The following is a 24,365-nucleotide window of genomic DNA, read 5'->3' as shown; positions in this document are numbered from 1 at the left end:
GCAGCCCTCTGAGTGTTCCCCTGGTGTTTCTTCCATCACACACTCCCTCGCCCCTGAGCTCCAATCCCCAGACAGACCCCCAGAGCCCTAGACTCATGGCAAGGACATAGGATGTTTAGGTCACTCCCCAGGGAGTCCTGTCAAGCCAGGAATGAGGGGAAGGGGACAGAGCCACAGACTCTCTTTTGGGACCCTGGGAACAAGATGCCTGGGTAGCATCAGGGTCTCTACCTGGGGGCAGGGAATGTCTCTGTGCCCTTGCTGGGTCATAATTGAGGCTGAGTGTCTACATGGGAGCCTGACCACAGGACTCCCCCTGCAGAGCTCACGATTAGCAATTAACTGGGAGGAATCTCGGGGGGTGAGGTTAATCGGGGAACAGAGGGAGGGCAGCTAGGGTTCTAGGGACTTTGCCCTTGAGCCAGGGGTATAAAGAGGTGGGTCCCAGGCTCCTCCTCAGGGCCCTGAAGTCTTCCCTTAGTCACCGAGCAGAAGCTGAAACACAGAACCCCAAGGTGAGCCCGGCGTCCCCGTATCCCAACCCCACCCCAGCTCTGAGTGGGAAATAGCCTATCACCCCAGCCCTTCAGTCTCTGTCCAACCTGCTCCTGCCCCTCCTCCTGCCCCGCTTCCTGCCCCGCCTGGCTCAGTCCCCAGAGTGAAAAGACTCATGCTCTTCCAGAGCTTGGAATTCAGCTCTGCACACTTCTCCACCCCGAGGACCCTTGGGATGATGTGTGGGGAGGGTGCTAAGGCTGAGCAGGGAAGCCAGGGACTCCCGGGGCAGTGCAAGGGTCTAAAGCAAGGCCAGCCCTGGTGTGAGCCTCCTTCACGGAAGGGAGAGTTTGTTGTGAGGGAACCTCGGGATTTGGGATCCAGGCCAGAGAACACCCCCCACCACCAGTGTGTGCCCAGTTGGTCCCCTGAGCAGGCAGGTGTTCATGGCCCCTCTCTGTCCTCAGGGCAGACAAATCTCCTCCTGCACGGCCAGCCCTGGCCCACGCCCGCAGCCTCTTAGTCACATGTTCCCTGGCCCCTCCGGCCGAGAGTGGGCTCCTTAGCTCCCGGGAGCCGTGCTCCTGCCTCTGCCAAGTTAACTCCTCCTCTCTGTGCATCTCAGCCTGAGTCTGTCTCCCGTGACCTGTGAGCCCATGCTCTGCCATCAGGCACTCTATCTGACATTGTGAGCTGAACCCCGTTGCCATCTTCCAACTATTTCAGGGGTTATTTCATTTCCATCTGCCTCCCCACCAGACTTCGAGCTTCCTGAGGGCAAGACCTGTGTCTGCCTTTAATCCTCACTGTATCCCAGCCTGTGGCCCAGAGCCTGGGCTAGAGCGGCCGCTCAGTAATGCTTGCTGAGCAAATGAGCGAGTGGATGAATGCTCAGATCTGTACTGGGCACCTGCGTGTGCATCTCGGGGGGGGAGGCTGTTGGGGGTGGTGGTGAGGTTGGAGGGTGTGCTTTGCCGGGTGTATGTGGGATCACACAACATGGGAGTTTGTGCACATGAGCATGTGTGGGTGTGAGCGAGTGTGAGCGTGCAGGACACAGCAGTTGCGATTCAGCGTGGCTGCGACCCCCTCACCTGCAGGCCTCACAGCGGGTGTGCAAGATGATGTCCTACAGAGAGAGGCTGGGGAGCCCAGCTGTCTCCCCACTCCCAGTCCACAGGGGGCACATGATGCGAGGGGCCGCCTTTGCCTATGTGCCCAGCCCGCCAGGTGAGTGCCGCTCCTACGCACTGGACCTGCTTGCCCACGATTGCCTACATCCTGGGTGCCACTGCTATGTTATAGAAGGCAGAGTGAGGCCCCTTCCCCAGACCCTGGAGCCTCTGGGCCTCCTGACCAGCCTCCCTCCCCAGTCCTGCACAGGATCCCAGGAACCTCTGCCTATGCCTTCCCCAGCCTGGGCCCCATGGCCCTCTCTGAGCACAGCTGCTCCTATGGGGAGGCCCCGGAGTGCCACGACCCGCTGCCTGCCAAGCTGGCCCTGGAGGAGGAGCAGAAGCCAGGTGGGCCTGGGCAGCGGGCAGCAGGGGCTCTGGCAATCCCTGCCCCCGGCTCCTGCCCACTGTGCTCACAGCTGGCCCACCTCCAGAGCCTGGGCTGATCCCGACGCTGCACAGGACTGGTGCCACACTGCTCAAGGTACCACTGATGCTTGCCTTCCTCTACCTCTTCATCTGCTCCCTGGATGTGCTCAGCTCAGCCTTCCAGCTGGCTGGAGGTAGGGCCAGGTGGAGGGGACCGGGGAGGGGGATTCCTGAGGGGCCTTGGACAACACCGGCTCGTGCTCCCCAGGGAAGGTGGCTGGTGACATCTTCAAGGACAATGCCATCCTGTCCAACCCAGTGGCAGGGCTGGTGGTGGGGATCCTGGTGACAGTGCTGGTGCAGAGCTCCAGCACCTCTACGTCCATCGTTGTCAGCATGGTCTCCTCTGGCTGTGAGTGGACCCACCAGGGCTGGGGAAAGAGCCATGGTGGGTGGTGCTGGGTAGGACTGGCAGCATCAGAGGTAGGAGTGGAGACGGGGACTGAGGGCAAAGGGCAGGCCTCCATCTTCCCACTCTGTGCCCTGAAGTGTGGCCAAGAATCTGAGCAGGAGGGGCTCCCCAGGAGCTGGAAGGGCGGTAAGTGGGGAGCACAGCCCCAGGAAGGCTTGCCCGTGTGTGGCCACTCAGTCATACCTGTGTCAGTCTGGGAAATGAGCCAGAGAAGCCATGCCTGTAGGATACACATAACGATTTATTGCAAGGAACTGGCATACCTGACTGTGGGGCTGGCTGGGCAGGGCTGGAACCCGGAGGCCAGGCCATCTGGAAAGGCAGGCTGGAGTCAACACTGCTGTCCACAGGTGGAATTTCTTCTTCCTCAGGGAGGTCTCTGTTCTTTTCTTTTCTTTTTTCTTTTTTTCTTTTTTTTTGAGACAGAGTCTCGCTCTGTTGCCCAGGCTGGAGTGTGGTGGCGTCAGCCTAGCTCACAGCAACCTCAAACTCCTGACCTCGAGCGATCCTCCTGCCTCAGCCTCCCAGAGTGCTAGGATTACAGGCATGAGCCACCACACTGGGCCAGTTCTTTTCTTTTCTAACCTACCTTTGACTAGAACAGAGGGAAGCTTCAGTTCTGCTCGGGAGGCGTTCATCCTATTGGACGAGGCCACTCAGGTTACTGAGGATGATCTCCTTTACTTGAAGTCCACTGATTGTGGATGTGGGTCACCATAGCCTAGCCAGGTTGACACCTAAAACTAACCCTCACACCTGAGCGCATGTGTGCACACAAGCACATAATAGGACAGGAGCCCTCACAATGCACACCCACACATGCACACGCACACGTTCACAGGCGCACAGCATGGGCAGCGAGAGCACATCTAGTCACATGTGTGCATGCGCACGCAGTGCCCAGCACATGCCCACGGGGACCTGAGACACCAGGCTGGGCAGCACCAGCAGCCCAGCAGGCATGGCCACTGGGGCCGATGAGGGCAGTGGGCCTGGCAGGTGCTGTTGTGGGGCAGGAGCTGGGTGGCCTCCATGCAAGTTAGTTAGGAGTCCCCCTCTTCCACCAGTGCTGGAGGTGAGCTCTGCCATCCCCATCATCATGGGCTCCAACATCGGCACCTCTGTCACCAACACCATTGTGGCCCTGATGCAGGCAGGGGACAGGACTGACTTCCGGCGGTGAGGGGGCTCAGGGGTGAGGGCTTGTGCTTGGGGGAGGGCAGCCCAGACGCCAGCAGCCCAGCGTGACTGCAGCCTGGCTCCGGCCTGCCCTGCCACGTGGCTTCCCTGCCCAGGGCCTTTGCGGGGGCCACGGTGCACGACTGCTTTAACTGGCTGTCAGTTCTGGTGCTGCTGCCCCTGGAGGCTACTACCGGCTACCTGCACCATGTTACTGGACTCGTCGTGTCCTCCTTCAACATCCGTGGCGGGCGTGACGCTCCTGACTTGCTCAAAATCATCACGGAGCCCTTCACAAAGCTCATCATCCAGGTGGCGGCAGGGCCTGGTGGGGCTGGGTGGGTAGTAGGGGCCCCACCCTCCCTCATTCCCCCACCCACATCCTGTCCACAGCTGGACAAGTCTGTGATCACCAGCATTGCCACTGGGGATGAGTCCCTGAGGAACCACAGTCTCATTCGGATCTGGTGCCACCCAGACACCACGGAGGTGAGTCTCAGGCCTGGCCCCAGGTGAGAGGACTCCCTCTTCAGACTGTGGGTTTCATGGTCTGTTCAAAATGCTCCAGATAGACCTTGAAGGTCATTTAGCCAGGAGAGGGCAGATACATGGCTCTTTTACCGCAATGCAGTGCTTAGCCCTCCCAACCTCACACAGTGCTTTAGGCAGACATCACCAGTCAATTAGAGTTGGCCTGTAGTTGATCTACCCAGTGGTTCTCAAAATGCAGTCTGGGACCAGCAGCATCAGTGCCTCCTGGGAACCTATTAGACTTCAACAAGCCTCCAGGTGTGTCCCATGGTCAGGTTTGAGAATCACTGATCTAACTCAGCCCTCTGGGTTCACAGGTAGGGACACAAGCTCAGAGGGGCTAAAAAACTTGCCAGAGCTTGTCTTCTGTGTCAGGGCTTGAGTGCCCCAGGGGGGTTAGTGACTCAGCTCTGCCAAGGTTTGGGGCCCAGGTAATGTGGGGAGGGGGCAGAAAGAGAGTGCTATGAGGATACCCAGGAAGGCAGAATGAATAGGAGGGAACAGGTGGGCTACTTGGAGAACTCCTTGGGGACACAACAGCCATTCATGCTGGCATTGGGGCTCATTTTCCTGGAGACTGCCTCCAGTGGGAGTCCCTTGTCCTTCTGCACTGTTTCTGCTACGTCTGATGCCTGGAGATCTGTCTGGATCGGTTGGACACTCGTGGAACAGCCTTTATGCCAGGCTGGTGAGGAAGAAGGCAATTAGCACACTTTCTTACTCAGCCATAAACAGGAAAATGCTTCATCAAAACCGTAATCGGCCATATTTGCTTCCACTTATGATCACATATGAGATGTAACTCCATTCAGAGCAGGACATAAGGGAATCCAAAGCCCACAGCATGAACACAAGCCCTCCCTGGCCCCCTTGTTCCTCGATGTTACTGGATTTTATCCTAGTGTGAACAGAAAACACTCATCCAGTTCTCCCTGTGATGCTCCTTTGCATCTGAAGTGGCTCCAGCTCAGCCCTCTCAGTACTGGAGGCAGCCCGACATCAAAAAGCCCCTGCAGGCAGCTTTTATGCTGGCTTTGTGACCTCTCTAATACATCAGCTGCCTTCTCCTGAGCTCTCTGGGCACTCTCTGAGCTCTCTGAATCCCCACAAGCCTCTCTACTTCACAGCAAAATCTGGAAGAGAGAGAAATCACACACTCTGATCTTCACAAAAAACAAGCCATGGGATAAAAGCTCCATTCCTCCCTTCCTCTGAGGTCCCGCTGTCCACCTGCTGCAGCCTCAGGCAGGTCCCAGCTTGCAGCACACACCTCCTCACCTAACATAATCCTCTCCCAGTGCTGGCAAGGCGGACACGAGGGTCCCATTTTACACAAGAGGACACCAGAGCTCGGTTAGGTAGAGAAACCTACCCAAGCTCGCCTGTCTCCACAGCTGCAGCTGCCACGTGCCTAAGCACTGGTTCCTCCTCCCCTCTGCCAGGAAACCTCTTCCTTGACAGCAGTGGCGGAGTTGGGTTTCCTTGGATTGGAGAGTAGCTGCGGGCTGGGATCCAAGCTCCCTGCTCCCACCCTTCCCCTACTGTCCCCCGTGGGAGTGTGGTTCACGCAACAGTGGCTGTGCTTGCTCTTGCAAGTGGCTGGTGGCTCCTTCTCCGCCCAAGGCTCGAGTCTGTCCTTCAGCCATGGAGGCTCCCTGTGTTCTCTTCCAACCTGTTCTAGTCTCCAGCTTTCTCCATGCTGGACCCGACTCTCCAGACCAGTCTCCAGGGAACCTGTGACACCAAGGAGAGCCTGAGAGTCTGAGGCTCTCCAGATGGGGAAAGGAAAACCAGAGGCAGTTTTGCTGTTCAAACTCTTCTTAACACTCCCAGGGCCTGATACTGGCCTGGGAATTACCTTCTTATGTGGTCACACTGTGGATTTTGAACCACACCTGCCTGGTTTAAGCAAGAATATTTTGAGGACTTGCAACCTGAGAAGTTGGGATGATCTCATCCCCGCTTCACAGACGAGGAAACTGAGCCTCAGAGAGGGGCAGCGGGTTCCCTGGGTCCATGTAATCGAGGTAGGCCGCAAATCCCAGTGGAATCCTGACTCTCCGTCTTGCTGCCTCTCGCAGACACCAGTCTGGCATCCCACCATCTATGTCCATTTCCCATTCTGTCCATCAAGCCTGAATGCCATCAGGTGACCACAGCCACCTGCAGCCCCTCCATGGGTGGTGGGCAGTATTGCCCTAAGGAGGAGTTCTCCTCTTCACCAACAGATGGCACTGCTGGCACAGTCCTCTCCCTTGCTTTCAGAACAAAGGCCCTAGCTCACCTTCCTCTGGAGGGGGAACTACCCGGCAGGCCCACATTCTGAGCTTAGTCACCTCACCTCCTTCAGCTCCCAGAAGTGCCTCCTCAATCTGGGGTGTCCCTGCAGGCACTTACATCCCAACTCTCTCCTCCAACATGCTTCCAGCCGACCCTGGGAAAAGGCGGACAGCATTATAGACTTCATGCTTCATGAGGCCCAGAGAGGTTGTGTTGGTCCAGTGTTGCCCAGCTGGAAATGGCTCAGCTGGAGTGTGCTCAGGGCTGTCCAAGGGCCATTCATTCTGTTCTTCCCACAGACACCACCCCCTGCCACACCCCCTCCCACTCCTCCACCCCAGCCCAGGCTCAGGCAGAGATGGGCATGTCCTGGGAATATGCCCCTAGAGCCCGGGTCTCCAACTCTTCTATCCAGGCTACCATGTCTACCTTCTCCCTCTGCCCTACAAGAGAGCCCCAGGGCCTGCTCTCTCCTCTCAGTTCCCTCCCTCTGCCTGGCTTTGCCCCTCCTGCTGCCTCTGCACTCCTCTCCTGTGCACCTGAGACCCCTAAAGGGTCTCTGAATGCCCCTGTGCACTCACCCTGGGCCACACAACCCAGACAGGAAGGTCAAGGTTCCAAAACCCCTGAGGTCTTAGCCCTCAGTCGTGCCCTGCCCCTGACTCTGCCTGCCCTAAGTTGGGACCCCAGCAAAGTTCCTCATTCTCCTCCAGCCTCCCCGGGGTCCCACAGGTGCCTCCCCAAGGAGACCCCTGGGCCCAGCCCAGGGTAGCTCAGTGGGCACAGGTTTGCCAGGCCCCCACTCATCTCAGGGGTTATCTGCTTCCCAGGGCTCCAGGCCAGGGTCCCCCAGGAAGGTCCACCAAGCTCCTCCCCAGCAAGCCATCTGAGGAGCCATTGGGCCTGACCTAGGAAGCACACACAGCCGTCCCACCATGTGACCCTGAACCGGCCCAGGGAGGCGGAGGGTCTGTTCTTTATTCGCAGACACAGTTTACTGAGGCTTGTCACGGGCAAGCCCTGCAGCAAGCACTTCACACACATTTTCTCTGGCAACCGTTACAGCAGCTCTTTTACTATCCTGCTTCAAGGCAGCATGGCTCACCCAGGGGAGTTGGTGTAAGAAGCAGGATTTGAACTCAGATCTGCCTGATAGCAAACACCTGGCTCTCTCTTATCGGCATGGGAGTTATGATTGCTTTCCCCGCTTGGTTTTTTGATCCAGGCCCATCAGACACTATCTTTTCCTGGCTTGTTGGCCTGCAGTTCAGGCCCAGGCTCGATGGGCCCCCAAGGTGCTGAGGGTGAACTGGGAACACAGACGGGCACATTGCCCACTCAAGAGGCCACATTCTGCTAAAATAAACCCTGATGTTAAAACCAGATGCCACAAACAGTTCTTACCTCTATCATGCATTTTTAAAATGATGCATGATTTAGAACAAAACCTAAAGGAGCTACAAACACCAAAGTGCCAACACCCTACCTGAGCCCCACCCTCAGCACTGGAAGAGGTCAGAGGGGTCCGGGATGTGGAGCTCTCGGGGGACGTGGGAGTGGGACCAGGGCCCAGATCTCCCAGGAGAGGCAGAATGTGGTGAACTGGGCGTAGCTGTAGCTCCTGCATTTTGCTGGGGGTCTGGCAGGGTCTGGCAGGGTCTGGCAGGGTCTGGCAGCTCTTGCTGAGTGAGTGTGGGTCCTGGGAGTCCCTGTTCCTCTCTGAGGCTCGATCCCTCCTCCGTGCGGTGGGCTTCTCCCCACCCAAGCCCGGTCCACTTTCTCCTGTCACTGCTGGGTGGTTGCTCAGGTCCTGGGAGAACAGTAAAGGGCCTTGGATTACATTTTTTTTTAAAATAACTACCCCTTAACCCAACAAGGCTACAATTTCATGGTCTACAGGCCAGACAGACAGGACAGTTCTGCTGGCCTTCACTGAATTGCAAAGTAGGTCTCAGAGTGGTTGCCAACATTTACAGAGTGGGACATTTTATTGAAAACTTCAGAGTCGTGGTTTCTCTCATAGAATTGGGCAATTTGGCCATGCTGGACTGTGTGCCTGGACAGTGACAGTGGCCAGGAGCTGAGTAGCCACTGCCCCATGGGCCCAACACACACTCTCCCCACCTCCTCCTTAGGATACTTGCCAAGGCCTGAGGCCCTCTGAATTGTAGGATCTCCTTGGGGAGCCCCCTGACTTCACTGACAGTAGGGAGGGAAAGGGGGTGAGGGACTCCCACCTGATCCCATCTGGGTGAGGAATGGAGCAAGAGGAGGATGGAGCTTGGGCTAATAGCTCTGTAGGCAAGAAGATTGGGCTAGGACACTGGGGAAGCGGCACCAAGGAAGGGACCAGTCATAAAAGATGGGGAAGAGAGTTTTCAAAGACGACCTAGGTCAGCAGCATCCAATTCCACTGAGGGGGAGGAAAATGAAGATAAGAAGCAATTGGATGTGGCCCTGGGGAGAGCCAGGTCAAGGGAGTGATGGGGCGGGATACGCAGAGGGCCTACCATGGCCTGTCCACAGCCACAGAGCCCGGAGGCCCATCTCCATCTCTGCCATCCCTCCCTTAACCCATTTCAGCCCCAACCCAGGGCTCCATTTTCCTAAATTAACTGAGTCACCTTCCTCTTAATCTAGGTTCCCATCTCCATGTCCAGGGCAGAAGCCAACACCAGCCAGACCCTTGGTAATGCCACCATGGAGAAATGTAAGTGCTGCAACGTGGGAGGTGTCCCACATGGCAGAGGCAGAGCCTGGTAGCGGCAGGGCCATTCCCCCTCCCAGCCACTGCTACCTCCAGCCCCAGGAAGGATGGCTGTCAAGCAGTCCAGCTCCTGGGCTTGGGTCAGGCCCTGGTGTTGAGGCTGGAGGAGCCCGAGGCGGGGCCTGGGAGCCAGGTGCAGGGCAGCCCTCGGCAGCTGACACCACCCCCTGCAGGCAACCACATCTTCGTGGACACGGGGCTGCCTGACCTGGCTGTAGGGCTCATCCTGCTGGCTGGCTCCCTGGTGCTCCTGTGTACCTGCCTCATCCTCCTTGTCAAGATGCTCAACTCCCTGCTCAAGGGTCCGGTGGCCAAGGTCATCCAGAAAGTTATCAACACCGGTGAGCTGTACACAGTGGCTGGGCAGGCACAGGACTGGGCAAGGCTCCAGGATGGGCCCTTCCAGATCCTGCTATGTCCTGCCACTGCCTTGATGTGGCCTCAGTTCCCCCTTGTGAACAAAGAAGGTGATTTCTGAGGCCCCTGAGGTGCTGACAGCTGGAGACCTGCAGCTGCACTGTAGCAGGTGGAGGTGCTCAGAGGCCATTGTTTGGTTTACTCAGCAAGTCGCCATTAAGTCCCTGCTGTGTGCCCAGTGCCAGGGATGCACACAGAGGCCATGCAGATAGAGGTGGGCCCTGCTCTCAGGGGCCTCACAGCCCAGCAGGGGGAGCAACAAAAACAAATGAAGGCGGGGAATAATTCCGAGAGGAAGAGAGGCAATCGCCAAGGGGACAGCAAAAACTGGCAACGCGGTAGAGTATGGAAGAGGTGGCTTTCGACGGGCGGCAGAGGCCTCTCTGAGGAGGTGGCGTTTGAATAGAGACCTGAGGGGGAGGAGTTGAGATGTGGACGAAGAGCATTCAGGGTGGCGGGAGCAGCAAGTGCAAAGGCTCACAGGCAGGTCTGTGGTGCAGAAAGGTGGCCAGCAGCTGGCGGGAGCAGCAAGGGGACAGGGAGGCGGCCAGGGCACAGGGCCTCCAGGCTCTGCTCAGAGCCTGAGTTTATTGAGGATAGAGGAGAAGCTCAGGGGGCTCGGCGCAGGGCAGTGACACCACTTGCTTTTCATCTCAGACTCCATTTTGAGCTTCTGGGACACTGCCAGGCACCGGGACAGGCCTCATGAAAAACGCTGGCATAAGGGGCATCCGCGGGACTAGGGAAGCTCAGACAAGGGAAAGACAAAGTCTTCCCGAGGGCTGGGGGCCAGGGAGGGCTTTCCAGTGACAGCCACACTGAGCCTGGGAATGAATATGTAGATGCTGAGTAGGATACTCCAGGCAGAGGGCAGGGCCAGAGCAAAGGCACAGTAGCCTGATGGGACCAGCAACAGGCCTTTCGTCCAAGGTCAAAGAGGGCAGCAGAAGCCACTGCAGCCACTGCAGCTGAGCAGGGGACTGGTGAGGTCCTTCTGGGAAACTGCATCGAAGTGTCCCCTCCCCAAGGAGGCCTGCTCTCCCAACACGCCCCTGACCCAGGCCTGCTGGGACGGGGTTTCCTTGCAGACTTCCCTGCCCCCTTCACTTGGGTCACGGGCTACTTTGCCATGGTGGTGGGTGCCGGCATGACCTTCGTTGTCCAGAGCAGTTCTGTGTTCACCTCGGCCATCACCCCACTCATCGGTGAGTGCCGATGCTGAGCAGAAGCAGGTGGGGTCGGGTTGCGGCAAAGCTGGCAGGGAAAGGGCTGAAGGAAGTAGCCAGAGAGGCCCACATCCTGTCCCTCTGTCCCCCAGGCCTGGGCGTGATCAGCATCGAGCGGGCCTACCCCCTCACACTGGGCTCCAACATCGGCACCACCACCACCGCCATCCTGGCTGCACTGGCCAGCCCCAGGGAGAAGCTGTCCAGCTCGTTCCAGGTGCGTCTGGGACAGCAGCCCTGCCTGATGCAGGAAGGGGCTGGGACTGGCACGTGGGGCCTGACCAAGGGTGTGACAACATGTAACAGGTATTTTTTGACTGTCTACTGAGGGCAACCCACCATGCTCTATGGAAACCATTGTGGGCAGAGTAGACCTGATACCAGCCCCAAGGCCTTAGTGTCCAGTAGGGAGACAGTAGCTCACACGCCTGTAGACACAGCGAGTCGAATGCGCACCATGAGGAAGGGGTGCTTAAGAGGGGCCTGGCCCAGTCCAAGGACCAAGGATGAGTGGAGTGGGGTGGGGGCAGACAGCAAAGGGGAGTTGTTCTAGGAGCTAAGGAGGAAGTGACAGGCCAGGGCACTGAGCTGTCAGGGCACTGAGTCCAGAGCTGCTGAGCCGGAAGCTGATAGCAGTCTTCAGCTGGGGCCACTCCTGAGAGAGGCTCCATGGGGAAACGTGGAGAGCTCAGGGCAGTAGTTATTTACCAACTGGTCCAGAAGTATTTCAATATTTTAATAACTAGCAAGGCCACCCCAGGCTGATCTGGGGACAAATCAGCCCTAAGTGGCAACTTTCCTGATGCCCAGACCAGGTTGGGCCCCCAGTACCCATCCCTGCTGGCCTGACTCAGGGGCTCGAGGTCCATGCCCACCTCAGCCCCTCTGCGCCCCCCCCTGCAGATTGCCCTCTGCCACTTCTTCTTCAACATCTCGGGCATCCTTCTATGGTACCCAGTGCCCTGCACACGCCTGCCCATCCGCATGGCCAAGGCGCTGGGAAAACGCACCGCCAAGTACCGCTGGTTTGCTGTCCTCTACCTCCTTGTGTGCTTCCTGCTGCTGCCCTCACTGGTGTTTGGCATCTCCATGGCCGGCTGGCAGGCCATGGTAGGTGTGGGCACACCCTTTGGGGCCCTGCTGGCCTTCGTGGTGCTTGTCAGTGTCCTGCAGAGTCGGAGTCCCGGGCGCCTGCCCAAGTGGCTGCAGACATGGGACTTCCTGCCCCGCTGGATGCATTCCCTGCAGCCCCTGGACCGCCTCATCACCCGTGCCACCTTGTGCTATGCCGGACCCGAGCCCCGCTCACCCTCCCTGCCCGCCAGGGTCTTCCTGGAGGAGCTGCCCCCTGCCACGCCCTCCCCCCGCCTTGCACTGCCTGCTCACCACAATGCCACCCACCTCTAGGTCCAGATGACTGCTTGGAGCAGGGAAGGGCCTGCCCATGGAGCCTAGGATAAAAGGGCAGATGAGGGTGTGAGTGCATGTGTCTATGCCACCCTGGGTGCCAGTCTGACCTTACGCAGGTCCACAGAGGTCTGGGACCTGTGGACCTGTTCAGGGGCATGGGCCTGTTCGTGGGCACGTTCAGGGGCAAATCTTTGTGTCTACGTGTGCATGTGTAGAAGCTGGTATTTGTGTACATGTATGTGCCAGCCTATGTATGTACAAACACACCTATGGGAGGCTGTGTGCAGGGTGCAGGGTATCTGGGTAGGATTCTGGGTCCTTTGCACGTGTGCGTGGAGGCCCACACTGTGTCCTTGTGTACACATGACTGTGATGGGCAGGAGTGGGGGTGGGTCAGAACGTGTGGCTGTGCAGCTGTGTGCTTGTGCACAGACATCGGTGCCTGAGTCACCCTCCCTGCCACCTTCCTTTCTCCATAACACCTCCTCATGGTCACCCAGGCCTTCAGCACCACCACGATGGCCCCTTCCCAACACTGCCTGATGAAAAAAAAAAAGGAATTAAACTCTCCTCATGCATTTGGAAGTCTTTTTGCTCTCCATCTACGGGGAAAGGCAAGACCAAGGCTTGGGGGTCAGCAGCACTACTTCCCGTCAACCCAGCAACCCCTGCTGGCCAGACACATTCTGGAGAAACCAGCCCTGCAACCTCACCCCAACAATCTACCTGGCCCTGCCTTAGTGAGCCCGGTCACAATTCAAACTCTCTGGAAGCCCTTCCTAGGCAAGTGGCCACCCCTACCCTCTGACCCCCACCAGACTGGGCCTCCTCTGGTCTCCCTCTGCCCTCACCCACCTCAGCCACACACTCACTCCCCTTGCTGGGATAAAATCAGGGATCCAGGATGAGTGACAGGTGGGGTTTGTTAGGGCCACTGGGGGTGGGGACAGGGAGGGTGTCCTGGGGTGCAGACAAGACACCCTCCCTCCCACGTTTGCCCTCTATCTTTGGCAGTAAGCCAGAACTTACTGAAGCCCACCCAAGCTTTTCAATTCCTCCTCCGTAGGGCACGCTGGAGCTGAGGCCTGCAGAGTGAAGGTCAAGGGTAGGGATGCCAAAGTTCCTCCCTTCAGTCTAGGGGCTCCTCTGGGGCCTTTGGGCCCCAAAGAGGCAGGAAGGCAAAGGCAGGCAGTAGGGCCCCAGACCGGCTGTGACCATCTTGGACACGTGCCCTCTCGGTGGGCCCCCCTTTGAGGTATGTCCGGGGAGTTGCAGGGGCCTGGAGCCCCAGAGCTGTTCTCCAAGCCACCAGCCCCATCCTGTTACCCACTCACACCCCTTGCTAGTGCCTGCCTCACCAAGTGGAGGGGGGTAAGGAATACACCGGACTCCAGCCTGACTCCCTGACCCCACAGGCCCTGGCTGGTGTGTGCCTGGAGAGGTGCTGGCAGGATGGGGAGGTGTTGGCAAGATGGGGAGGGGGCTCTCTTTCCTGTTTGTCCTGCCCAAACGTGTAATTTCTGTGAGAAAGGATGCTAAGGCCTGAGGTGGAGTTTGAGCAGGCCCCACCCTTGGGCTCTCCCTCGGCTGCAGAATCCCTAGAACCGCGGGAAGGCACCAAGGAGCAGCAAGCCCGCCAGAGGCCTATGCCAGGGGTCTGTGGACAGCAGGGCTGGGTGTAGGGCACAGGAGGCTGGGCAGCCTCTGTCCTCAAAATCCCACCCCACCATGTAACCCTTCTGCAAAGACCTTCCTATAAACCAGTTTCCTTATTTGCAACTGCCCACGTGAAACCGGAGGATGAGCCAGCCACGTCCAAGCCAGTTTATTCCCGCCTGCCTCCGCCCAGGGCGGCCGGGTTGCGCCGTTAGGCGCCCTGCGTGCGCAGCCCGCGGATCAGCTCGTGCACCGTCTTGTTAAGGATGCCGCCGTGCACGCCGCGTCGGCCCATGAGCACGAGGAGCGCGCGCGGCGAGTGGCCCACGCAGACCGCGCGCCCATCCAGCCCCTTCGTGCGCGCGTCCAGCACACCGTCACCCTCGGCCAGCAGGTAGTCGCGGATGACGCAGCAGCGGCGGCCCGCCAAGCTCAGACCCGCCTGCAGGAAGGTGCTCCTGTCGGGCCCCGTGAGCACGCCCACCTCCTGCGGTGAGATGGCCGCCAGCAGGCCCCCGGGCCGCGATGCCCACACGCAGCGATTGTCCGCGTGGCCCACGATGGCCACGTCGTCGATTCGCCGATCCCGCAGCACCGCACTAATGTAGCCTTTCCAGTCACCCATCCCGCTCTGCCTGCGCCCCTCGGTCTGGCGCTGTGAAGGGGCGTCCCACAGCCCGGCGCTGGCAGTGCCTTCGCGCTACGACGTGTGCGGGGGTGGAGCTGTGACGTGACACAGCGACACAGAGAGCTGCCTAGGCTGGAGAACGTGGGGGCGTTCGCAGTTTATGCCTAGAGAAGTTCTAAAGTTAGCCCATAGGAAAGAATCGCGTATGAGTCGAAATGATCCTCGAAAACCAACTTAAGGCCCGGCGCGGTGGCTCACGCCTGTAATCCTAGCACTCTGGGAGGCTGAGGTGGGAGGATTGCTTGCGCTCAGGAGTTCAGCCTCAGCAAGAGCCAGACCTTGTCTCTACTAAAAATAGAAAGAAATTAGCTTGGAGTGGTGGCGCACGTCTGTAGTCCCAGCTACTGGGGAGGCTGAGGCAGGAGGATGGCTTGAGCCCAGGAGTTTGAGGTCGCTGTGAGCTAGGCTGATGCCACGGCACTCTACTCAGGACAACAGAATGAGACTTTGTCTCAAAAAAAAAAAAAGAAAGAAAGAAAGAAAGAAAGAAAAAAGAAAAGAAAAGAAAAGAAAAGCAACTTAAATGGCCCATTTAAAAGATGGGTTAAGAACAAAAAGATGCCATGTCTGGACAGCTGGACCTCTCCACCTGTAAGGGAACCGTTCAACCCCCAGACTGTAGTTCTCCAAAGTTAGACACATTAGAACCCACTGAAATCTGGGCTGTTAAACAGATTGCTGCTAGACTTGCTGCTTTAGTAGTATGAGATGTAGTCCAAGAATTTGTATGTCCAGCGAGCTCCCTGGGACTTTGAGACCCACTGGCCTAGTGTGAGTTGGGATGGGGATGAGGGTGTTCCAAATTACCAGCCTTCAAGGTCCACACCACTGTTTTCATGTTAAGCATTTCTAACTATGGTTCTCAACCTTGGCTGCACATGGAATTATCTGGGGAGTTTTAAAAACATACCACTACCCATGTCCCATCCCTAGAGATAACTGATTTAATTGGCCTCAGGTGGATCTTGGATATAGATGGGCTCAAAAGCTCTCCAGATGATCCCAAGGTCAAGACTGAGAACTGTTGCTCTGTAAACTTACATGTGAGTTTCTTATGAAAAATAATATGGGGAGTCACCTTGCACAGTGCCGCTTACACAGTGAGCCTCCGTAAACGTTAGCTGGACAGGAATCTGCATCTTGCATGTTCAGATCGCATAGATCTTGTTCTCTGAGAGCTGAGAACAGCTGTTCTCAGCTGTTGTACCAGCTTTTGTCTTGGCATTTCCCAACAGGACCCATGAAGAGCTCTCTCAGCATTTGCAGTTTGTTTTTGAGACAGAGTCTCACTTTGTTGCCCAGGCTAGAGGGCAGCAGGCAGCCTCTCAATTATCAAAGCACTTTATTGAATTCCTGGGCCATGCCTGGTGCCAGGCTGATGGCGTTAGGGGTGGTATTGGGGGTGGAATGGGACACAATCTTTGCCATCCATGATCACCCTGGTCACTGTCCCATTCTGGAATTACCGAGGGGGGAAAAAGAGTCCCTGGACAATCAGGAAGTGGTGTGCTCCTGGATCCAAGCCAGGTAGTTTGCCACATCGGTGTAGACGCCTGGCTTGTTGCGGTCACCACAGCCCGAGCCCCAGCTGACGATGCCTCGCAGAGTGAGCCGGTGCTCAGCGGCCTCGTCCTCACACACCAGCGGGCCTCCCGAGTCACCCTGGGTAGGAAATACGCAGCTCCTTGTCCTCAGCCTGGGGTCTGTGCCTGACAAGCTTAGAGGAGGACGCCAACCCGAGCTAAGGCCTCACCTGGCACGCATCGGTGCCGCCCTCGAGGAAGCCGGCGCAGAGCATGCCAGGGAGGATGGCGGCTCCGTGCACGTCCGGGGTGGAGCAGCGCTCCAAGGAGATGAAGGGCACCTGCGCCTCCTGCAGGAAGCTGGAATATTCCTCCGCTCCTGCGAACCCGGAACACCTTCGTCTCAACCCTCCTGACGACCATGACGCTCGCCGCCGGGACAATGGACCGACTAGGGTGCGCCAGGCGCTTCTAGACCCACGCGTGTCCTTACTCTCCCGCAGCAAGCCCGAGAGAGAGGGAGTTGGCGCTAACTGCATTTCATAGGCTGGTAGCCTGAGGTCCAGAGTAGAGCCGGGTTCGAATGGGCAGAGCGGAAGCAGGAACCCCAATCCCACCTCCCGCCCGGTGTCTCAGAACCTGGCTCCCAAAGAGCCCGCGGGCTGCTCGAGCGCGGGGTCAGTATCCTAGTCAGCCCTTGCAGCCCAGAGCCCAGAGGGAGCCAAGGGAAACTGGGATTCTCCCTGCACCCCCAGAGATTTGGGGACCCAACAATGAGTCCCAGGCCTTGGGGGGAGCAGACTGCGGAGACAAGGGCCCTACACGTTCTCACAACCCATCATGTCCGCGCCACCTCTCCTGTAGGCACCCTGGAGGATACCAAAGTTGCGGGCTTCTACGGCCTACCCCGGTCGCTAAAGGTCTCCCCCGGCCCCAAGCTGTTGTGCCTACCCTCGAACTGGTGGCCCCAGCCGGCCACCTGGCAGAGTGCGGCCTGGAGTTCGGCCTCTGGGGCGGCGCCGCTGGGCAAGCACACTGGCTGAACGTACTCCGACAGGAGCGCACAGCTGCCGTCCGCGCTCTCCTGCAGGCGTAGCAGAGCTAACCCGGCAGAGAGGAGCGTGAGGTAGGGACGCTGGGGCCCCGAGCCCTTCCCATCCTGTCTCTCTTACCCGCGGGGGCGCCCCCACGCACCCAGGTCGTGCTGGTAGCTGACAGGCGAGAAGGCCTCGTGCAGGCGGTAGGAGCGCACGGCCAGCGTCTGGCACTGCTCACAGCTCTGGTTGTGGCGGTCCTGGCCGAGGACCACCGTCAGCTCCTCGGCCGCTGGCCTGCGGGAGGGGTGCGGGGGAGGCAGCGCGCTCGGTGCCCGCAACAAGCGTTCTGGGGGAGTCTTCCTGCTCCCGGGGAGCTCGGGAGGGGGGGGGGGGAGCTGGGGCACGAGCTCGGGTGTGGCTCGGAAGCTGAGCTCAGAGGGTAGGGGAGCTGGGGTCCCGGGAGAGGTGCTGTGCGGGTGGGTACTCGCCGGTCCTGCAGGCAGTGGGCCGCGGTCAACACCCAGCAGGGGCCGATGAGGCTGCCGGCGCAGAAACTGTGGCCCCAGTACAGCGCGGCGATGTAAGGATGCGCCCCGGGCAGCGCCACCAGTCCACCAACAACGCGGCTCACCGAGGACAGCCGCTTTCGGAGCCTTTGTCCGCAGCCGAGCAGTTGGGTCCTGGGCAGGGGGCTCTGCTGCTCCGGCTTCGGGAGCAAGGCTGTAGGAGGAGCCGAGGCTGAGGACAAGGAAACCCACCGCCCTGTGGCTGGAATCTAGCTCGCCTCGCGCCCTCTCAGCTCTGACTTCCCGCCCCTTCCTAACGACCTGGGGTCTGGGACTGAGGCTGGGTCTGGGTCGTGGGCTGAGGCTTCTGCAACGGCGGATGCGGGGGCAAGGGCAGGGGTTGCGTGGGCAAGGGCAGGTCCTGACGCCCCGGGGGAACCCGGATCGGGGGCGCCGCCTGGAGTGGGGGCTGGCACCGTGCCAGGTCGCAGTACTCCCAGATCAACCGGTCGCCGCTCAACACGAAGCACCATGGGCGGGTGTCATTGTCCGGGTTCCTGTAACCACAAGAGGGGGCGCTGTTAGAGCGCCGGGAGCCCCAGAGGGCGGCCGGGCAGAGGGCATGCCCGGCCCGGCCCGCCCCACCCGGCGCACCGGCAAAAGGCGTGGCCGCCCAGCCCCCACTTCAGCGCTTGCTCTGCAGTCACGTTCCGGTAGGTGGTCTCGGAGGCCCACGGCTGACACCGCGCACCCGAGAGTGTCGTCCGGGCCATGCCACGGTAGCTGAGCCCGCGGCCATCATGGCAGCTCGCCTCAGTGTCTAGGGAGAGAGGAGGCTCCCTGCAGCCAACGGAGGGCTCCCTGGCAGCTCGGTCCGCCACGTTCCCCATCTCTGCAAGCCCTTCCCACGTGGGGGCTGGCCCTCTGCTTCCCCTGGGAGCCTCACTCACCCACGTCGCAGAAGGGTCCCGTGTAGCCCGCGGGGCACTGACACAGGCGGTGGCCCTCCGCCTCTAGGCAGCGGCCCCGGTTGAGGCACGGGTTGGTGCGGCAGGCTGTGGGAAGGAGCGCAAAGACTCCGCGGGGAGCTCCCCTTCCACCCACGCACTACCTGGCCTCCCCCCAGCCTCTCCTCCTGAACTTTAGCCCTCCTCCCTGGCCAGTTCCCAGCCGACACGCTCACCCCGGCTGGCCAGCGGCTTGCAGTGGGCATCAGGACCCTTGCACTGGCATTTGGCCACGCCGGCGGGCTCCGATCTATACCATATCTCGTTCTCATGGAAGAACTGGAGAAGCTGAGGCTCAAAACACTTTTCTGGGGACAAAGGTGGTCAGTAGTCTCGGGAGAGCCCTGGACTGTGCCAAGTCTCTGGGGATCTAGGGACCTCTTCCATAGGTCCAGGGTGGCCCCTGTCCCGAGCGCCCCTTCCCCTAACCCTTAGCATCTCCTTACCTCTCTGGCAGTGCCTCCCAGTGAGGTGTTCTGGACAGAGACAGTGTGGGCCATTCAGTGTGTTCACACAGGTCCCTCCTTTCTGGCAGGGGCTGTGTTTGCTGCAGTGGTCTGAGACGGACACAGTGGGAGGAAGAGTAGGGAGCCTGAGTCAGACAGATGAGGGCCAAGTTCCTACCTGATCCTACTTGTCTTGTGACCTTGGTACTCCAAGTTTCCAAGTCTTAGTTTTCCCATATGCAAAATGGGGCTACCCTCTCCCAGAACTCTCCCTTTGGGCTTCTAAAGGGTATGGTGGGGGGAGGGAAGGGACTGGGCCCAGAATCCCAGGTGTGTGGGGACTGATGATAACCAGGAGAGTAACTGGGGGGAAGAGAGGGCCCTGGGCCACCCCAGAGGCCGTGTGCAGCACCTTTCATTTTCTTGGGCTCTAGGCAGTATGCCCATCGCTGGTCCCGATCGAAGTTAGGGGTGGTAGCACACCTGTAGAAAGACATGAGGCTTCCCTGCTCTGCCCAGGGGCCTGGCCCACTGGAGCCCCCTCTCTCCAAGAAGAGTTCCTTGGACAGAAGGATGGGCACAGTCCATCTCTCCCAGGCCCATGCCCCAATCCCTACTGGGTAGTCTTACCAGGGCTGGGGGCCTGGCTGGCCCTTGTGGATGCATTTGTGGTACAGCTGCCGGTGGTACTGGAAGGGGAAGTGGCAGGGCTCCCCAGTGACAGTGACAACTGCAGGGATAACACATTCCCTGAGGACTTCTCCATGCCCAACTGCCCTGGCACTGCCCCTCAGGGTCTGATTAGAGAAAGGAGAGACCCTCAAAGAGATCATTGTGCGTTCAAGACAGTGTCCTGCTTAAGAAGTTGGGTTCTGGAGTCAGACAGCTGGAGTAGGCTACTAACTCCACCACCTGCTAGCTGGGTGATCTGCTAGCTGGGCAATTCTGCAAACCCAAGACCTGGAAGAGTGCTTGCCACAAAGTAGGTGCTTAATAAATACTTGTTGAACATTGAAGTCACTTAACCATTCTGAGCCTTGGTTTCCTCATCTATAAAATGACAATAATAATAGTATAGTCGATCTCCATCATTCACCAATTCCATATTTGAGAATGTGCCTACTTGCCAAAATTTATTTGTAACCTCAAATCAATACGATGCTTTCCGGGTCATTGGGGGCATGCACAGAACAGTGAAAAATTTGCACATTCTCAGTGAAGGTCCAACAAGGTGACATTCTGCTGCTTCTTGTTTCGGCTTGCATATTGTAAGCATGTGTGCTTTTCTTACTCTATTTAGTGTAACGTTTTTCACATTTTGTGTTTTTTGATAGTGATTTTGCTGTTGGAAATGGCCCCCGAGCCTATTGCTGAAGAGCTGTCTAGTGTTCCTAAGTGCAGGAAGGCCGTGATGTACATTATGGAGAAATGTGTTACACAAACTTTGTTCGGGCATGAGTTATAGTGCTATTGGCCATGAGGTTGATGTTAGTGAATCAACAACATAAATATTAAATAAGATGTCTTTAGACAGAATCATACAAAATAAGGTTATATACTGAAGGTTGATGCAAATGTGACCAAGAGGCTCATGGGAACCTAACAGTATTTGCAAATTCAATGTTCATGGTGACTTTATAGAACACAACTACTGCAAATAATGAGAATTGCCTGTATCTACTTCAGAGGAATGTTGTGAAGCTTAATGACATGTAAAGCCTATAAAACACTTCAGCACAGTGGCTGGCACATAGTACGCACTCAATAATAATTGGCAGCTATTTTGTTGTTAAAGGCATAGTGGCACTTGGCAAGGGCCAAACCAGGGCTAGGACAGTAAAGGGAGATAGAGGGATCTGAGACAGACCTTTCAGATGCAAACAGGACGCACAGGAGGGGCCCTAGGTAAGTGATTGGGCAAGGCTAGGGCACCAGGGTTGGGTCAGGTGCGAGGCTGGGTGTAGGGTGAGGGGAGGAGGCTGAGGGAGTCCAGGGTTGGATTGTGCTGGGCCTCATTGTTATGCCAAGGGCCCACCACAGCAGGGTCCATCTAGGTCTCAGGCCCTGGTACATTGCATGCTCTAGGCAAATATTTAGTGCCTGGAAGAATGAAGTCAATGGGGAGCTATGGCAGGGCTTGAAAAAGGGGGAGATGGCAGGCACCCCTCATCTAAAAAGCAGCTTGATAATAAAAGCTAATATGTTTAAAGCATTTTAAAACATTTACCACATGCCAGGCTCTGGGCTGAGTGCCTCACATGGATTAACAGCTCATTTCTCATTCTCAACAATCCTAAGAGGTTTACTATTACCAGCCTGGTTTTACAGATGGGGAAATTGAAGCTTGGAGGAGTCAAATCACTCGCCCAGAGTCACCCAGCTCCTAAGCAAGGAAGCCAGGATTCAGAGGCATTTGCACTCCAGAGACCTGCTCTTGATCCTTCCCTGTGCACCAAGGGCCCTGGGCCTCTGTGTGGCATGGCTGATGCCCATGAGATGTATTGAGGAAAGGAAAAGAAGGGGAGAAGCTGGGGAGACCAAGGAAGACCGGCAGGAGCCAGCAGCACATACCCCAGGCATCTGCTCCATGTCAGGCTCTTGGGCACTCAGGCACAGCCTGAGCCCTGCCCTCAAGGAACACACAGCTAACTATCACTCTGGGTCACCGGCACCCACGGGCACAAGACCCGGCACATAGTAGGCACTCAGGTCTGAAATCCAGCCAGAACTGCTCTGCAGATGAGCGTGAAGAGTGCCCAGCATCCCTGCCCTCGCTCCAAGGGCCCGAGGCTGCCCCAAGACTGCACAGTCCTCATCATACTCAGGTACCCAGGAGGAGGAGCCAGGCTACTTACCCACTGTGTGCTCATCCGCCTTGACCTTGTGCTCCTTGGAGGCTTTCAAAGGTGGAGCCTACATGGGAGAGAAGAAGGCAGGGAATTTGCCTAGAAAGTCATCAACTGCTCCAGATGCCATACTAGTCCCCAGCTTCCTCTCACAGCCCAGAAATGCAGAGATTTCCTCCCGACACCTGGACCCTTCCCTCCTCTCTTTGTCTCCCCAAGTCTCCCTATCCCCCAGAGACGCAGGCTCTGCCCTACTATCCACCAGCACTGGTTGTCTATCTCCTCCGCCTGGGCCTTCTGGGCCCGCCTCACCTTCCCACACAGGCCTCCCCGTCACCTGGACTCACAGGTCACGGGCAGAGGCCACAGCTGTGCTACAGACCCCCAATGCCCTCACCGAAAGTGTTGACTTCAGGTTCACCAGCAGGGACCCCAGGAGCAGCAGAGCCCTCATGGCGTCCGTCCGTTAGCCCAACTCCCTGCCCAAGAGCCCAGATCGATAGGGCCGGTCAAAGGTCTCTGAGGCCTGGGAAGTGGAGCTGCCCTCCTGGGCCTGGTGGGGCCCGGGCTGTTTGTGGAATGCCACGCAGAGCAGCTTCCTTCGTAGGCCCTGAGGGATAGGGAGTTGGGAGTTGGTGGGTGGGGACAGAATGTTGCAAAGCTGGGTTCCCATCTCTTTCCTGGATAGTGGGACTGGAAGAGGAGAAGGGACATTATTGTGTTCCAGGTCCTCATCTGGGGATGAGGGCATTAAGGAGATCAAAGAGAAGCTCCCTACCATAGGGATCTTAGAGTCCATTAAGAAGTGTATTGTATTAATTTTCTATTGCTATGTAACAAATTTCCATAAACTTAGTGGCTTAAAACAATACTTATTTCTCAGTTCACAAATCTGTAGGTCAAAAATCTGGTACTGCATGACCGGGTTTTCTGCTCAGGATATCCCAAACCCAAGAAAAAGGCTGTGTTCTCTGGAGGCTCTGGGGGAAGATTCACTTCCAAGCTTATTCAGGTTGTTTGCAGAATTCACGTCCTCATGGCTGTGGATTTGCAAGCTGCCAGCCAGCAGCCACCCTCAGCTCCTGGAGGCTGCCTGCGTTTTTGGCCTTGTGATCCCTCCATCTACAAAGCCAGCAACAGAGGATCGCCCCTGTGTCGACTCTGTCACATTGTGAATCTCCTTTGCCAGGAAAAGCCCTGTCCCTTTTCAGGGCTTGCCTGATTAAGTCAGGCCCACCAAGAATAATCTCCTAACTTCAGGTCAACTGATTGGGGACCTTAATTACATTTGCAAAATTCTGTCACAGAAACATCTAGATTAGCATTTGACTGAATAACTGTAAGAAGGCGTGCAGGCACCATGGGGCCATCTTAGAATTCTATCAAGCCAAGAAAGCAAATGATTTCATGAGAAAAGTGATAAACCAAGAGGCACTAAAATGTATAGTTGGAGCACAAGAGAGGAAGATGAGGTGGACATGAGCTGTTTTTCCTGCCCAGCATTTGTCCTGGTTCAGTAACGATACCTTGATTTTTGCTTTAGGAACCACCCCTCCCTCACTTTCTCCATGGGCCGCTAGCACAGCCAACTCTACCCTCAGTTGTAGGGTTGGGGGTGTGACCCAGCTGTGGCCTGTCAGAGCATGGCATCTCTAGACCTCAGTGATTGGCTCAGAGATAAGCATATACACAAGTTAGGCCAATCGATATCTGCCTTAGGAGTTTTGCCAGAACTTCTGGGAAAACAGTCCTTTCTTCCCACGGGGGTCACTAAGCACATAGAATGTGGGCCCGGAGACGTTGATGAGCATCTTGGTCACTGTTTGGGGAGGGCTTGTCTGAGAATGAGGCCAACACACTGGAGAAGCAGAGCAAACAGGGAGGGAGAGCCAGAGGGATGCTGTGGGTGGCAGCCTCCAGGATGGTCCCCACTGGTCCCCACTGCCAGCGTTCATGCCTTTGTGTGGTCTCTTCCACATTGAGTCAGGGCTGTTCTGTGTGTCCAGTAGAATACGGCAGAAGTGAGGGTGTTTGTCTTTCTACAGGTCATAAAAGGCTTTGCAGTTTCTGCCTCAGTCTCTTTCTTGGATCACTCACTCTGGGGGAAGCCAGCACCATGCTGTGAGGATGCACAAACAGCCCTGCAGAGAGGCCCTTGTGGGGAGAAAGCAAAGCCTCCTGCCGACAAGCAGCACCAGGTTGACAGCCATGGGAAGGAGCCACCTCAGAGGTCATTACTTCAGCCCCACCTGACATCTGGCTTGCAACCTCATGAGAGACCTCAAGCCAGAACCATCCAGCTAAGCTGCTCCTGAATTCCTGACCATCAGAAACT

General features: G+C 57.4%; 3 protein-coding genes across 9 annotated transcripts; 1 reads left to right on the top strand and 2 right to left on the bottom strand.

Moving 5' to 3' along the window:
• The first annotated feature begins 470 nt into the window (after window positions 1-470).
• On the top strand, window positions 471-12,899 carry SLC34A1 (solute carrier family 34 member 1). Of its 4 annotated transcripts, XM_045530578.1 has the most exons (13): window positions 471-515; window positions 1,596-1,725; window positions 1,869-2,018; window positions 2,105-2,233; window positions 2,308-2,451; window positions 3,579-3,690; window positions 3,807-4,002; window positions 4,084-4,179; window positions 9,142-9,211; window positions 9,442-9,609; window positions 10,774-10,890; window positions 11,004-11,128; window positions 11,815-12,899. In XM_045530578.1, the coding sequence occupies exons 2-13, from the start codon at window positions 1,617-1,619 to the stop codon at window positions 12,316-12,318; spliced, it is 1,920 nt and encodes a 639-aa protein (XP_045386534.1). In that variant the 5' UTR covers window positions 471-515; window positions 1,596-1,616; the 3' UTR covers window positions 12,319-12,899. The 4 variants fall into 4 exon arrangements, with proteins under 4 accessions (XP_045386534.1, XP_045386537.1, XP_045386535.1 ...); XM_045530581.1 differs by lacking the exon at window positions 2,308-2,451; XM_045530579.1 differs by lacking the exon at window positions 10,774-10,890.
• Window positions 12,900-14,063: 1,164 nt separating this feature from the next.
• PFN3 (profilin 3) lies at window positions 14,064-14,620 on the bottom strand. Its single transcript, XM_045530577.1, has one exon. It carries the CDS (start codon window positions 14,600-14,602, stop codon window positions 14,189-14,191), a length of 414 nt encoding a protein of 137 aa, XP_045386533.1. The 5' UTR covers window positions 14,603-14,620; the 3' UTR covers window positions 14,064-14,188.
• A 1,370-nt stretch (window positions 14,621-15,990) lies between these two features.
• On the bottom strand, window positions 15,991-22,601 carry F12 (coagulation factor XII). 4 transcript variants are annotated; one of them, XM_045530573.1, is made up of 14 exons: window positions 22,428-22,598; window positions 22,040-22,097; window positions 19,815-19,914; window positions 19,597-19,667; window positions 19,185-19,295; window positions 18,915-19,046; window positions 18,682-18,786; window positions 18,386-18,551; window positions 18,053-18,288; window positions 17,714-17,945; window positions 17,383-17,519; window positions 17,140-17,289; window positions 16,419-16,567; window positions 15,991-16,327 (listed from the first exon to the last, which is right to left on the bottom strand). In XM_045530573.1, exons 1-14 carry the CDS (start codon window positions 22,482-22,484, stop codon window positions 16,160-16,162), a joined length of 1,872 nt encoding a protein of 623 aa, XP_045386529.1. In that variant the 5' UTR covers window positions 22,485-22,598; the 3' UTR covers window positions 15,991-16,159. The 4 variants fall into 4 exon arrangements, with proteins under 4 accessions (XP_045386529.1, XP_045386532.1, XP_045386530.1 ...); XM_045530575.1 differs by having other exon boundaries at window positions 16,237-16,327; window positions 17,361-17,519; window positions 22,428-22,601; XM_045530576.1 differs by lacking the exon at window positions 17,140-17,289 and having other exon boundaries at window positions 22,428-22,600.
• Between the last annotated feature and the right edge of the window lie 1,764 nt (window positions 22,602-24,365).

Source organism: Lemur catta, chromosome 18 (genome assembly GCF_020740605.2).
Source record: "Lemur catta isolate mLemCat1 chromosome 18, mLemCat1.pri, whole genome shotgun sequence".
Lineage (NCBI taxonomy): Eukaryota > Metazoa > Chordata > Mammalia > Primates > Lemuridae > Lemur > Lemur catta.
This window is presented reverse-complemented; position numbering and strand designations above follow the sequence as displayed.

Coding starts and splice junctions, on each gene's coding strand:
- SLC34A1 (XM_045530578.1), top strand. CDS start 1,617: ATGATGTCCTACAGAGAGAGGCTGGGGAGCCCAGCTGTCTCCCCACTC. Junction 1,726..1,868: donor CTATGTGCCCAGCCCGCCAG/GTGAGTGCCGCT, acceptor CTCCCTCCCCAG/TCCTGCACAGGATCCCAGGA. Junction 4,003..4,083: donor TCACAAAGCTCATCATCCAG/GTGGCGGCAGGG, acceptor TCCTGTCCACAG/CTGGACAAGTCTGTGATCAC.
- PFN3 (XM_045530577.1), bottom strand. CDS start 14,602: ATGGGTGACTGGAAAGGCTACATTAGTGCGGTGCTGCGGGATCGGCGA.
- F12 (XM_045530573.1), bottom strand. CDS start 22,484: ATGAGGGCTCTGCTGCTCCTGGGGTCCCTGCTGGTGAACCTGAAGTCA. Junction 17,946..18,052: donor GCCTCAGTCCCAGACCCCAG/GTCGTTAGGAAG, acceptor CTCCTCCTACAG/CCTTGCTCCCGAAGCCGGAG. Junction 16,328..16,418: donor GCGGCACCGATGCGTGCCAG/GTGAGGCCTTAG, acceptor TTTCCTACCCAG/GGTGACTCGGGAGGCCCGCT.